This window comes from Rana temporaria, chromosome 7, assembly GCF_905171775.1.
Source record: "Rana temporaria chromosome 7, aRanTem1.1, whole genome shotgun sequence".
NCBI classification, from domain to species: Eukaryota; Metazoa; Chordata; class Amphibia; order Anura; family Ranidae; genus Rana; species Rana temporaria.
Genome location: NC_053495.1, coordinates 195349007 through 195364370, shown reverse-complemented (window position 1 = coordinate 195364370; position 15364 = coordinate 195349007). Strand labels below are relative to the sequence as shown.

At 47.0% G+C, this 15364-nt stretch overlaps 1 protein-coding gene across 1 annotated transcript in view; it reads right to left on the bottom strand.

The window, feature by feature from the left end:
* LOC120944880 overlaps positions 1 to 10085 on the bottom strand; it is a 33846-nt gene extending 23761 nt beyond the window's left edge. The window contains exons 1-3 of the mRNA XM_040358629.1: positions 9980 to 10085; positions 8056 to 8135; positions 3235 to 3380 (exon numbers count right to left, since the gene is read on the bottom strand). Of these exons, the coding sequence (XP_040214563.1) occupies positions 3235 to 3380; positions 8056 to 8130 (221 nt within the window). The 5' untranslated portion in view covers positions 8131 to 8135; positions 9980 to 10085. The remainder of the gene's footprint in view (positions 1 to 3234; positions 3381 to 8055; positions 8136 to 9979) is intronic.
* Positions 10086 to 15364: the final 5279 nt, after the last annotated feature.

Here is a 15364-nt window from a genome sequence, read left to right as displayed (position 1 = left end):
ATGATTTGGGCTCAAGTCTTTCTGAGTATGATGCTACAAGCTCGGCACACCTATTTTTGGGCAGTTTCTCCCATTTTTCTTCGCAGGACCTCTCAAACTCCATAAGGTTGGATGGGAAGCGTTGGTGCTCAGCCATTTTCAGATCTCTCCAGAGATGTTCAAGTCTGGGCTCTGGCTGGGCCACTAGAGGACATTCACAGAGTTGCCCCTCCACTCCTTTGTTATCTTAGCTGTGTGCTTAGGGTCATTGTTCTGTTGGAAGATGAACCTTCACCCCAGTCTGAGGACCAGAGCGCTCCGGAGCAGGTTTTCATCAGGGATGTCTCTGTACATTGCTACATTCATTTTTCCCCTTGATCCTGACTTGTCTCCCAGTTCCTGGCGCTGAAAAACATCCCCACAGCATTGTGCTGCCACCACCATGCTTCACTGTAGGGATGGTATTTGCCAGGTGATGAGCGGTGTCTGATTTCATCCAGAAATGACTCTTGTCATTGAGGCCAAAGAGTTTAATCTTTGTTTCATCAGACCGGAGAATTTTGTCGCTCTATTTTTGTTTATAGTGCAAACAATAAAAACCGCAGAGATGATTAAATACCACCAAAAGAAAGCTCTATTTGTGGGAAAAAAGGACGTCAATTTTGTTTGGGTACAGCGTTGAATGACTGCGCAATTGTCAGTTAACTGGTTGCCGACCAGCCGCCGTCGTTTTACGGCGGCAGGTCGGCTCCCCTGCGCGACAGCCTGTACAATAACGTCGGCTCTCGCGCAGGCCACTAGGGGCCGACTCCCCTGTGCGCGCCCCCCCGGTCTCCCCCGACTCCCGTGCCCGCCGGGCGCGATCGCTCGTTACAGAGCGGGGACCTGTCAGGGAGAGAAATGCTGATCTTCTGTTCATACAATGTATGAACAGAAGATCGGTCATTTCCCCTAGTGAGGCCACCCCCCCTACAGTTAGAACACACCCAGGGAACATACTTAACCCCTTCCCCGCCCCCTAGTGTTAACCCCTTTCCTGCCAGTGGCATTTTTATAGTAATCCAATGCATTTTTATAGCACTGATCGCTATAAAAAATGCCAATGGTCCCAAAAATGTGTCAAAAGTGTCTGATGTGTCCGCCATAATGTCGCAGTGCCGGGAAAAAAAAATCGCTGATCGCCGCCATTACTAGTAAAAAATATATGTTAATAAAAATGCCATAAAAATACCCCCTATTTTGTAAACGCTATAACTTTTGCGCAAACCAATCAATAAACGCTTATTGCGATTTTTTACGAAAAATATGTAGAAGAATACGTATCGGCCTAAACTGAGGAAAAAAATAGTTTTTTTATATATTTTTGGGGGATATTTATTATAGCAAAAAGTAAAAAATATTCATTATTTTCAAAATTGTCGCTCTATTTTTGTTTATAGCGCAAAACTGTTTGGGAGCCACGTCGCATGACCGCGCAATTTTCAGTTAAAGCGACACAGTGCCAAATCGCAAAAAGTGCTCTGGTCTTTGACCAGCAATATGGTCCGGAGCTTAAGTAGTTAAAGCACGCAGTCATTAAAGCAGAGTTCCACTGAAAAATAAATATTAAAAATCAGCAGCTACAAATACTGCAGCTACTGACTTTTAACATTAGGACACTTAGGGCTCTTTCACACGGAGCGGACCGTTTCCGGGTCCGCTCCGTGTGTCTCCGTCGGCTCAGCGGGATCCCCGCTGAGCTGTCGGCGGATAGGGCGGTCCCCGCATACAGTGCAGAGACTGCCCTGTCTCTGCTCCGCTGTCCCCTATGGGGGATCGGATGCAGACGGACCGTCTGTCCGTCTGCATCCGATCCGTTCCGCCGGACGGAAGAAAAATAGGGTTTCTTCCGTTCGGAAAAGCGGATCCCGACGGACGCGGACGCTAGCGGATGCTCCATCCGCTAACGGATGCGATCCCATAGGGATTCATTACAAGTCCGTTAACGGACTTGTAATGAGCGGACGAACGGTCCGCTTGTGTGAAAGGACCCTTACCTGTCCAGAGCACCCGCAATGTCCCTCGGCTCTTGGGTGCTGCCACCACCATCTTCGGTAAGGGAATCAGGAAGTGAAGCCTTGCGGTTCCCTACTGCGCATGCGCGACTAGTGCTGCGCGATCCCACTGGTCTCTGCTGTCTTCTGGGACCCCAGAAGACAGCGGGTGGGACGAAGTAGGCGCCAGACATGGCATAGACCACCGCAGTGATCTATTCCTGGAAGTGGGAGCAAATACCTGGATTACACAAGTATCTGCTCTCTCCTCCCCCGTGAAAGGTGCAAAATGTGACACCGGAAGGGGGGGGGGGGTTCCGAAAAGCGGAAGTTCAATTTTTGGGTGGAACTCCGCTTTAAGGGTGGTAAATCCTTCCGGGCTGAAGTGGGAAGCCTCTACTGGGAGAAACATGGAGGCTGCCATTGCTGACACTTTCTTAAAATGCTTATTGCCTGGCTGTCATGGTGTCTCAGTGCTCTCAGAGGCACGGGCTCAGAACAAGTATACACATCAGAAGTTCTGATTTCTCTTTTCTCGCTTTTGTTGCCTGCCTGTTCTAGGCTTAAAGTGGAGTTCCACCCATAAATATAACATTACATCAGTAGTTTTAAAAAAATGTCATTAGTCCTTTACGAAAACATTTTTTTTTTTTAGATGCCTTCAAAGTCTTGTTGCTAGGCAGAATAGTTAATCTTCCCACTTCCTGCACCTAGGTGCTTAATGCTTCCTAACCTACACCGCACAGACTCCTGGGAATGTAGTGGGTGTAACTTTCCAGGAGTCTGTGCACTCCCCAGTCTCGAAGAATCATGTGACTTGGACAGCACAGGTGCTGAAACCTGATCTGACACTGCTTGTGCAGCACTGAGCATGTGCGAGATTTGCAAGGCTGAAATCCAGGAAGTCATACAGTCTGGCTTCATGATGCCCACACTTAAGATGGCCGCAGTCAATTTCTATTTTATAAAGTGTCTAAATGCTGTAACAACCTAACAAAACGGACCTTAGTTTACAGACTAACTTTACTACAATACATTAAGCTTGTGTATTACAGGGGTATTTATATTTAAAAAGTGAAATTGTGGCCAGAACTCCGCTTTAAGAATGGTATTGAGTCAGCCAGGCAAGCTGAATTTTCAGAAGTGGGTCCCCATTGGTGTCCGTATTTCTTTTAGCACAGGTTTACTTTATGATACAAGTTGTTCTAAAAATCAGACACACCTCGGAGATAATGCTGCGGGCATCTCAAGCGGCGGTTTGCTGCGGGCCGACTCCCTGTCTGCGTTTTGATCCCCTTCCAGTCCAAAGTCGAAGGTCAAAGGAATCTGTAGGGAGTGAAGACCTTGCAGGCAGCTCGGGGTCTGGTTCTAGAAAAATAAAAGATAGGATTTCAAACAGAACAGAGAAGGAGCCCGATACCGACCGCCATCGTTATACGTCGCCGCTACTTCGCTGAATACAGATGTTATGCCAGCAGATAGCTGCCATCACCCCGGTATTTTTTTAAAACTGCAGGTGGTCCCCTTTCATATAAAAGTGGTCTCTGTTGCGGATTCGCCGTGAGATCACTTTTATCGGCGACGGGAGAGGTGCCCACCCCCCTCGCGGCGTGTCACGTGATCTCCGCCACTTACCGCAGCCGTCGGTAGCGGCGGAGACGATCCGGTCCTTTCCCCTCAGAGGCTGGAAGTCAAGCGAGGGAATGATGGCCCCCACTCGGCTCCATACCATTGGATGACGGAAGCGACGTCAAACGTCACCCAATGGGCTTAAAGGGCACTTATTTTTTTTTTATAAAATATATATTGGGCTAGATTCAGCATACATTTACGGCGGCGTATCTCCAGATAATTTCAAATCTGCGTCGGCGTATCGTTACGCCGATTCTCCAAGGCAGATACGTCTAAAAAATAGGCTTCCTCCGCAGAGGTGATCAAATACCACCAAAAGAAAGCTCTATTTGTGGGGGAAAAAGGACGTCAATTTTGTTTGGGAGCCACGTCGCACGACCGCGCAATTGTCAGTTAAAGCGACGCAGTGCCGGAAGCTGAAATTTCGCCTGGGCACGAAGGGGGTTTATGTGCACAGTAAGCAAGTGGTTAAAACAAGACGGAAGTTCCTCTTTGTTGAAGTGGTCAGAAATAGAGGCCGACTCCCAGTTTAAGTCACGCCATCTTTGAGACTTGTGGTCATACGCTGCTACTACAGAAACTGGGTCACACACACAGACACCTACACATCCGTACTCACCTCGCTCTGCAACCCCAGTATAATAGAATACCTGCGCTACATGTACACCGCACCGTGCCTGTGTCCTGTATACAGAACCGCATGAAGGGAGACACCGTTTGGTTTCAAAGAACAAAAAGACATACACTATAATGCCAAAAGTATTGGGACGCCTGCCTTTACACGCACATGAACTTTAATGACATCCCAGTCTTAGTCTGTAGGGTTCAATATTGAGTTGGCTCCGCCCTTTGCAGCTATAACAGCTTCAACTCTTCTGGGAAGGCCGTCCACAAGGTTTAGGAGTGTCTATGGGAATGTTTGACCATTCTTCCAGAAGAGCATTTGTGAGGTCAGACACTGATGTTGGACGAGAAGGCCTGGCTCGTAGTCTCCGCTCTCATTCATTCCAGAGGTGTTCTATCGGGTTGAGGTCAGGACTATGTGCAGGCCAGTCACCCCAAACTCGCTCATCCATGTCTTTATGGACCTTGCTTTGTGCACTGGTCCAAATCATTTGGTGGAGGGGGGGGGGTTATGGTGTGGGGTTGTTTTTCAGGGGTTGGGTTTGGCCCCTTAGTTCCAGTAAAGGGAACTCTTAAGGCGTCAGCATACCAAGACATTTTGGACAATTTCATGCTCCCAACTTTGTGGGAACAGTTTGGGGACGGCCCCTTCCTGTTCCAACATGACTGCGCACCAGTGCACAAAGCAAGGTCCATAAAGACATGGATGAGCGAGTTTGGGGTGGAGGAACTTGACTGGCCTGCACAGAGTCCTGACCTCAACCCGATAGAACACCTTTGGGATAAATTAGAGCGGAAACTGTGAGCCAGGCCTTCTCGTCCACATCAGTGCCTGGCCTCACAAATGCTCTTCTGGAAGAATGGTCGGACATTCCCATAGACACACTCCTAAACCTTGTGGACGGCCTTCCCAGAAGAGTTGAAGCTGTTATAGCTGCAAAGGGGCGGGGCCAACTCAATATTGAACCTTACGGACTAAGACTGGGATGCCATTAAATTTCATGTGCGTGTAAAGGCAGGCGTCCCAATACTTTTGGTAATATAGTGTATTTACTGATATACTTTGCTGAAATCTGACCTTCAGTCTTGCATATTACAGGCTCCATTACCTCCCAACATTTTGATGAAATCACTTGATGCTGGATACTTACATGTTGACTGTGAGAGTTCTGTGAGCACACACTTAGCCGGATGGGAAGCACACCTCCCAACATTTTAAGATAGGAATGAGGGATACCTACTAACAAACTTATGTAGGCATAAGACACGCCCCCTTGCCACACCCCCTTAAAGGAGAATTAACCCCAAAAAAAAACACAACCAAATGATGGCTACAGCGCGGACCCCAATTGCCAGGAGGACGTCAATAGTCCTCCCCTTTGCACGCGCCCCCTGCAGGATGTGCATGGCGATCACTGAGTCACTGAGACTCGGGTGATCACAGATCCGAGTAAGGTGCCGGTCCCTTAACATGTGATCAGCTGTCAGCCAATGAGAGCTGACCACGTGATGTAAACAATTCTCGGTAAACGTTTTTTTTTTTTCTCCTCGTGCTGAGGAGAAAAAAAAGCCGATCACCGGCTCCTGCATAGGGGACATCGGTCTCCAGTGGAAGAGGCACATCAGCCTCATTAGTGCACACCAATGCCCCCTGCCAGTGACCACTAGTGCCACCTGTCAGTGCCAATCAGTACCACCTATCAGTGCCCATCACTGCCACCTATCAATACCCACCAGTGAGTGAGAAACTTATATAGCGCAAACAAATGCGAACTTAATCGCCTCAAGGCGCTGGCATCCAGAGTTGTACAGGTCTTCAGAAGAGGTGGGTCTTCAGTTTTTTTCCTAAAAACCCGATGGTTTTCTTCCAAGCGGATGGTCGTGGGTAGAGCTTTCCAGAGCCGTGGTCCTTGGACCGAGAATCTACTTTCTCCCTTAGATTTGGTGCCAGTCAGTGCCTCATCAGTGCCACCTAGCAGTGCTGCATATCAGTCACACCTACCAGTGCTGATCAGTGCCCATCACTGCCACCCATCAGTGCCCATCATTGCCACCTATCAATGACACCTATTAGTGCCAATTCTCAGTGCCACCTATCAATGCCCTTCAGTGCCACAACTCAGTGTCACCTCTCAGTGCCCACCAATGCCGCCTATCAGGGCCCACCAGTGCCCATCAGTGCAGCCTATCGGTGCCCTCATCAGCGTACATCAATGAAGGAGAAAAATTACCCGTTTGCAAAATGTTATAACAAAATATAAAACAGTTTTGTATTTTTATTTTTAAATCTGTCTTTTTCATTTATTTATTTTAACAAAAAATAAAAGTCGCAGAGGTGATCAAATACCACCAAAAGAAAGTTCTATTTGTGGGAAAAAAATTAGCTTAGGACCGGGTCGGCCCGCGCGCCACCGGCGGCGCGCTCGCGACCCACGGCTGGGCTCCTAAAGGGGAGGTATATACAGGGCCGCCATCAGGAATTATGGGGCCCCTTACAAAGCTTTAGTAGGCATGGCCCCCTGGAGCAGAGAACCGGGGGGGGGGGGGGGTGCTGCCAGAAATTGAGAAGGGGGGGGGGTAGCCATCCGGGGCCTTGGGGAGCTCTGGGCCCTTTAATAAAAAGAGATAAAAAATATATATATATTTTTTTTTTTAAAAAGGGGGGTTGGCATCTGGGGCCCTGGGGACCTCTGGGCCCTATATATATATATATACAAATTATTATTATTTTTTATAAAAAGAAATAAAAAAAAGGGGGGGGTTGCCATCCGGGACCTCTGGGCCCTTTAATAAAAAATAAACATTAAAAGAAAAAAGGGGAGTTTCCATCCAGGGCCCTGGGAACCTCTGGGCCCTTAAAAAAAAATATATATATATATATATATATATATATATATATATATAAATAAACATTTATAAAAAAAAGGGGGTTTGCCACATGGGGCCCTGAGGACCTCTGAGCCCTTTAAAAAAAACATATATATATAAATATATATGTATATATATATATATATATATATATATATATATATATATATATATATTAAAAAATAAAAGAAATACAAAAAATATAAAAAAAGTTTTTTTTTTTTTAAAAAGGGGGTTGTCATCCGGTGGCCCTGGGGATTTTTAAATTGGCTCTTTAATAAAAAATAAAATAAAAATATATTAAATTTTTTTTTTTATATAAAAAAATAAAAATAAAAAGGGGGGTTGCCATCCGGGGGGCCCTGGGGGCCTCCGGGGCCCTCTAAAAAAAAATAATTGACACTTTAATAAAAATAAAAATAAAAATATATTAAACATTTTTTTTTTATAAAAAATAAATAAAAAAAAGGGGAGTTGCCATCCGGGGGGCCCTGGGGACCTCTAAAAAAAAAATTGACCCTTTAATAAAAAATAAAATAAAAATATATTAAACATTTTTTTTTTATAAAAAATAAATAAAAAAAGGGGGGGTTGCCATCCGGGGGGCCCTGGGGACCTCTAAAAAAAAAATTGACCCTTTAATAAAAAATAAAAATATATTAAACATTTTTTTTTTATAAAAAATAAATAAAAAAAAGGGGGGTTGCCATCTGGGGCCCTGGGGACCTCCGCACCCCTAAAAAGATTTTTTTTATTTTTAAAGGGGGTTGCCATCCGGGCCCCTTGGGGAGCTCTGGGCCCCTTACAGGTGTACTGCCTGTACCCCCCTGATGGCGGCCCTGCAGACAATAGATAGAAGAATTGTCTGTCTTCCAGGATAGACATGCTGAGTCTGCAGTAGTTATATCTTACAACCCACCTTGGCATGCTTGGACAGGACGTCTCGGGAATACTTATCTAAGGCATCAAACCCCAGCAAGATCCTCCGAGTCATTTCTCCTATAAGAAGGGAATCAGACAGAATGCATTACAGGAGAGCTACAGGTAAGTGTCTATCAGTCTATCTACACCCATCAGCCAGAACATTATGACCACTCACAGGTAAAGAGGATAACTTTGATTGTCCTGTGACAATGGCATCTGAAAGTAGGTGGGATATATATATTAGGCAGCAAGTGAACATGTTTGTCCCTGAAGTTGATGTGTTGAAAGCAGAAGCATAAGGATTTGAGGGGTATGTTTAATGCGGGGCAAAAGGGACAGCTGTCCCCCAGATCCAGTCATTGTTGTGGTGCCTAAATCAGCTGCCCTTTGAGCCCACCACGCTGCCCGCAATTAGTTTTCCCGGCTTTTGCTTTATATTCTGGGAGTCTACAGCATCCTGCCCAATCAGCAGCAGCTCGATGGTAGACGCCGGACAGCAGTCCGTCTACCTTTAGCAACCAATCAGTAAGGATGTGCAGTAACCTGTAGCAACCAATCAGTAAGTGATAGGAATGTGCAGTGACTTCTAGCAACCTATCAGTAAGGATGTGCAGTAACCTCTAGCAACCAATCAGTAAGTGGAAAGGATGTGCAGTAACCTCTAGCAACCAATCAGTAAGCGGAAAGGATGTGCAGTAACCCCTAGCAACCAATCAGTGAGCTGTAAGGATTGCAGTAACCTCTAGCAACCTATCAGTAAGCAGTAAGGATGTGCAGTAACCTCTAGGAACCTATCAGTAAGGATGTGCAGTAACCAGTCAGTGAGCAGTAAGGATGTGCAGTAACCCCTAGCAACCAATCAGTAAGCGGTAAGGATGTGCAGTAACCTCTAGCAACCAGTCAGTAAGAGGAAAGGATGTGCAGTAACCTCTAGCAACCAGTCAGTGAGCTGTAAGGATGTGCAGTAACCTCTAGGAACCTATCAGTAAGCGGTAAGGATGTGCAGTAACCCCTAGCAACCAATCAGTAAGCGGTAAGGATGTGCAGTAACCTTTAGCAACCAATCAGTAAGGATGTGCAGTAACCTGTAGGAACCAATCAGTAAGTGATAGGAATGTGCAGTAACTTCTAGCAACCTATCAGTAAGGATGTGCAGTAACCTCTAGCAACCTATCAGTAAGCGGTAAGGATGTGCAGTAACCCCTAGCAACCAATCAGTAAGCGGTAAGGATGTGCAGTAACCTCTAGCAACCAGTCAGTAAGAGGAAAGGATGTGCAGTAACCTCTAGCAACCAGTCAGTGAGCTGTAAGGATGTGCAGTAACCTATAGGAACCTATCAGTAAGTGGTAAGGATGCGCAGTAACCTCTAACAACCAGTGAGCTATAATGATGTAAGTAACCTCTAGCAACCCATCAGTAAGCAGTAAGGATGTGCAGTAACCTCTAGCAACCAATCAGTAAGCAGTAAGGATGTGCAGTAACCTCTAGCAACCTATCAGTAAGTGGTAATGATGTTCTGAAACCTCTAGCAACTAATCAGTGAGTGGTAATGATGCGCAGTAACCTCTAGCAACCAACCAGTGATGAGTTCTGTATGTTTACATGATATGAAACTTGTTTGCGGTAAGTCTGTGTGTATGTTTGGGATGTTGGGGGGTGAAGTTGGAGGGACTGTCCTATAAATCGGTGACATTGGAAGATAGAGGAGCCGTCTGTCCGGTATAATGAGGAGATCGGAGTGTCTTCATCCTCTATAATCCTCCATAGTCCGGACTGATCTGTGTGTAAACACCGGGCACACTCCCCTCCTCCTCCTGTGTGTGTGACCCCCCCTCCTCCCCGGGTATATCAGTGATCTGCCATGGTGGCACTATGTACCCCTCCCCCCCCTCTGCCCAGCTCTGCCATGCGGTGTCACCTCCTCGGAACGTCACACATCGCCCGGCTCACTGATCTCCTCCACCGGCGTCCTCTAGTCTCCATAGACACCGGAACGCCGTACTATCCACAGCCGCTAGAGGCCGCTATTGTGAGATCACAACTTCATATGAGTGACAGGAGGAGAGTCCCATCACCCCGGATATCACAGAACACTCACTGTCCGTCCTCCTCTCCCAGCACTGTACAGCAAGTCTCCCCTCACCACTCTCTACAGTCTCATGGAGCCTGGCATTGTCGGTGGGCATCCCGACTTAGTGGGCTTTTTTTTTTTTTTTAAATATAAAGGGGCAGATCCACAAAGAAATTACGCCGGCGTATCTCTTCATACGCAGCGTAATTTCAACTTTTGCGCGTCGTATCTTTGTTTTGTATCCACAAAACAAGATACGACGGCATCTCGGCAAGATCCGACTGGCGTACGTCTTAGTACGCCGTCGGATCTAAGCTGCAGTTTTTCAGCGGCCGCTAGGTGGCGTTCCCGTCGAAATCCGCGTCGAGTATGCAAATTAGTTTGTTACGGCGATCCACGAACGTACGTCGGCCCGGCGTATTTTTTTACGTCGTTTGCATTCGGCTTTTTCCGGCGGATAGTTAAAGCTGCTGTTATGAGGCGTACTCAATGTTAAGTATGGCCGTCCTTCCCGTGTATAAATTTGAAATTTTTACGTCGTTTGCGCAAGTCGTTCGCGAATAGGGATTTGCGTAGAATGAAGTCACCGTCGTGAGCATTGGCTTGTTCCGGTTTAATTTCGAGCATGCGCACTGGGATACCCCCACGGACGGCGCATGCGCAGTTAAAAAAATGTAGTTTACGTTGGGTCACAACGTATTTACATAAAACACGCCCCCATTACATCCATTTGAATTAGGCGCCCTTACGCCGCCAGAAATACACTACGCCGCCGTAACTTACGGCGCAAATTCTTTGTGGATTTGAAAAAAAAAATAAGTTACGGCGGCATAGTGTATCTTAGATACGCTGCGCCCGGCGCAAAGGTACATGGATCTGCCCCAAGGTCTTAGTGGGCGTGGTCCCATAGTCCATTGTCTGTAGTGGGCGTGGTCTCTGAGTATCATGTCTTATTGGGCGTGGTCGCAGAGGCTCATGTCTTAGTGGGCCTGGTCTTAGGGTCTCCTGTCTTATTGGACGTGGTCTCTTCTGTATTATTGGGCGTGGTCTTAGAGTCCCTGGTCTGTAGTGGGTGTGGTCTCAGTTTTCTGTCTGTAGTGGGCGTGGCCTCAATTTCCTGTCTGTGGTGGGCGTGGTCTCAGAGTCCATTGTGTAGTCTGAGAGTCTCCTGTCTTATTGGGCATGGTCTTAGAGTCCCTTGTCTGTAGTGGGTGTGATCTCAGAGTCTCTTGTCTTATTGGGTCTCCTGTTATATTGGGCGTGGTCTCAGAGTCTCCTGTCTTATTGGGCCTCCTGTTATAATGGGCGTGGTCTCAGAGTCTCCTGACTTATTGGGCCTCCTGTTATAATGGGCGTGGTCTCAGAGTCTCCTGACTTATTGGGCCTCCTGTTATAATGGGCGTGGTCTCAGAGTCTCCTGACTTATTGGGCCTCCTGTTATAATGGGCGTGGTCTCAGAGTCTCCTGACTTATTGGGCCTCCTGTTATAATGGGCGTGGTCTCAGAGTCTCCTGACTTATTGGGCCTCCTGTTATATTGGGCGTGGTCTCAGAGTCTCCTGTCTTATCGGGTGTGATCTCAGAGTCTCCGGTCTTATTGGGCGTGGTCTCAGAGTCTCCTGTCTTATTGGGCCTCCTGTTATAATGGGAGTGGTCTCAGTCTCCTGTCTTATTGGGCCTCCTGTTATAATGGGCGTGGTCTCAGTCTCCTTTTTTTTTTTTTCAAATATTTTTATTGAAATTTTCATAAATAAATACAGAATATTAAACATGTACAAATTGTAGAATATGCACATTACATAAAACAGTCCTTAAAAACAGTCCTTAAAAGGAAAATACCATTGACATATAGATAATTATGAAGTCAATAAAGAATAAAGGTAAGGAGAAGAAAGGGGGGATGGTGGATAGAGGGGGGAGGAGAGGAAAAAAAAAAAAATAGCCCTATCGAGTACGTATAAGAAGTGGAGTCCGGAGAGGATGAAATAATACCAGATTATAGTGAAGCAGTCCTTAAAGAATGAATGAAATTCAGCGGAGTTCTTGAAAGACAACCAGCATGCCCATTTTTCATAAAAGGTCTTAGGAGAATCTTTAGATTGGGAAATGAGTTCTTCCATTTCGGCCATGTATCCAATTTTATTAAACCAATCCGAAATGGAAGGAGGTGATGACTGTGTCCATCGAATGGGTACACATAGTTTGGCAGCATTGATTAGGTGGAACATCAATGATTTCTTATAAATGTATTGCGGTAGAGAGGAGTGGTGTAGTAAATACTGGGCGGCAGTGAAGTCAGGTGTATATGTTGTAATGCGAGAAATTAATTGATGGACCTCCTTCCAGAAGGGTCTGATCAGATCGCATCCCCACCATATGTGCAAGAGTGTGCCTTGAGCACGGTTACATCGCCAACATAGTGGAGAAATGTTTGCATTATATTTATGAATGATGGCAGGGGTCCTATACCACCTAGAGTATAATTTGTAATTGTTTTCCTGTGTCAATACATTCAGGGATCCCTTATGTATATGTTGAAAAACATGTTCCCATTCATTACTCGATAGGGATACGTCTAGGTCGCTTTCCCATTTGAGATTCACTACATCATTCTTAATGTCGAACGTTGCAAAAAATGACGCATACATCGCGGAAATCAAATGTTTTTTAGGAGAATTTTGGAGACACAAGTTCTCAAAAGGAGACTTGCGTCTACACCATACAGAATTCGAGCCAGTGCGATTGAAAAAATGTTTAACCTGTTCATATCCAGAGGGTTGTATAATAATGTCAGGGTGGGAAAGTTGAAAAGAATCGAAAGTAAGAAGTTTACCGTTGTCAAAAAAGGTTTCAGCTCTGATCGATTTGACGTATGCGGAACCGGATACGTCAAACACCGATTGTCCTAAAGAAATCTCTGGGTTTAAGTTAACAGGAGTCATGGGACCATATAATGAGGAAAAATGTAGATTTTTACAGAGAGCCCTAAAAGTTTGCAAGGTAGGACCCACCAAAGGGTGAGAGCAGGCGACAGGTGGGATTTTGCGAGCAGCAATCCAAGGCAAATGCGTAAGCGGTAAGACAGGAGACGAGGAAACACCTTCCAATTCGACCCAAGCCTTAGTATGGGAATGCAAATGCCAATCTAAAATGCGAGTCATGTGGCAAGCCCAATAGTATTTTTGCACATCAGGCAATCCTATACCCCCCAAAAGTTTGGGAAGAACGAGTTTGTCCCATTTAATTCGAGGCTGTTTTAAATTCCAAATAAATTTTGTGCATATTCGTCTAAATGCCTTAAAAAAAGTAGACGGGATCTTAATGGGAATAGTCTGTAGCAAATAGAGAATTCTGGGGAATTCTGGTCTCCTTTTTTATTGGGTCTCCTGTTATATTGGGCCCTGGTCTCAGAGTCTCCTGTTATAATGGGCGTGGTCTCAAAGTCTCCTGACTTATTGGGCGTGGTCTCAGAGTCTCCTGTCTTATTGGGATGCTTGTTATATTGGGCGTGGTCTCAGAGTCTCCTGTCTTATTGGGCCTCCTGTTATATTGGGCGTGGTCTCAGAGTCTCCTGTTATATAGGGGGCCTGATCTCAGAGTCTCCTGTCTTATTGGGTCTCAGTTTTCCCTTCACAGTAGTGTTCAGGCCACCCGCACATCATGCACCCCCTTAATTCACAGTAGTCCTCAACCCCCTTCAAATCATCACCCCCGTCGCACACTACAGTCCTCAGCCCCCTTCACATCCCTCCCCCACAGTACTGTCCTCTGCCCCTTCACATCGACCCCCCCAGAAGAAATGTGGCCCCTTTACATTCAACCCCCTCTCTCATATCATGAATCTCCCCCACCCCAACAGTAGTGTGTTCTGCCCTCTTCATATCAAACACCCATCCCACAGCACTTCCCCCTTTACATCCCCCCCTCTTGCATCACACCCCCCCCCCAGTAGTGTGCTCTGCCCTCTTCATATCAAACACCTACCCCACAGCACTCCCCCCCTTTACATCCCTCCCCCCAAAGCACTGCCCCCCCTCTTACATCACCCCCCCTACAGTAGTGTGCTCTGCCCTCTTCATATCAAACACCTACCCCACAGCACTGCCCCCTTTACATCCCTCCCCCCAAAGCACTGCCCCCCCTCTTACATCACCCCCCCCCCCCCCATCTACAGTAGTGTGCTCTGCCCTCTTCATATCAAACACCTACCCCACAGCACTCCCCCCCTTTACATCCCTCCCCCCAAAGCACTGCCCCCCCTCTTACATCACCCCCCCTACAGTAGTGTGCTCTGCCCTCTTCATATCAAACACCTACCCCACAGCACTGCCCCCTTTACATCCCCCCCCCAAAGCACTGCCCCCCTCTTACATCACCCCCCTACAGTAGTGTGCTCTGCCCTCTTCATATCAAACACCTACCCCACAGCACTCCCCCCCTTTACATCCCTCCCTCCAAAGCACTGCCCCCCCTCTTACATCACCCCCCCCCCCCATCTACAGTAGTGTGCTCTGCCCTCTTCATATCAAACACCTACCCCACAGCACTCCCCCCTTTACATCCCTCCCCCCAAAGCACTGACCCCCTTCTTACATCACCCCCCCCCCTACAGTAGTGTGCTCTGCCCTCTTCATATTAAACACCTACCCCAACAGCACTGCCCCCCCGCATTCAATTCTAAATCAGAGACATGTCTGCTTGTGGATGAAGATGAAGACACTGGACCAAAGTTTCAATATTAAAGCGGGGGTTCACCCTATAAACCCAAAAAAAAAAAAAATTTTTTTCTTCTACCATAAAATCAGGCATTGTAGCGCGAGCTACAGTATGCCTGTCCCGATTTTTTTATCCCCGTACTCACCGTGTACTCGTACATCAAATATACCGACTCCCCTCGGGGAATGGGCGTGCCTATGGAGACGGAGGATGATTGACGGCCGGCTCTGGCGCGTCACGCTTCTCCGGAAATAGGCTTGGCTCTTCACGGCGCCTGCGCATAGCCTGTGCGCAGGCGCCGTGAAGAGCCGAGACCTACTCCGGCTGTCTTCGGGGAGAGTGACGTGCCAGGGCCGGCCGTCAATCATCCTCCCTCTCCATAGGCACGCCCATTCCCCGCGGGAGCCGAAATCTATAATGTACAGTGAGTACGGGGGTAAAAAAATCGGGACAGGCATACTGTAGCTCGCGCTACAATGCCTGTCTCGATGGTAAAATCGTGTCACTGAGGGTGAAC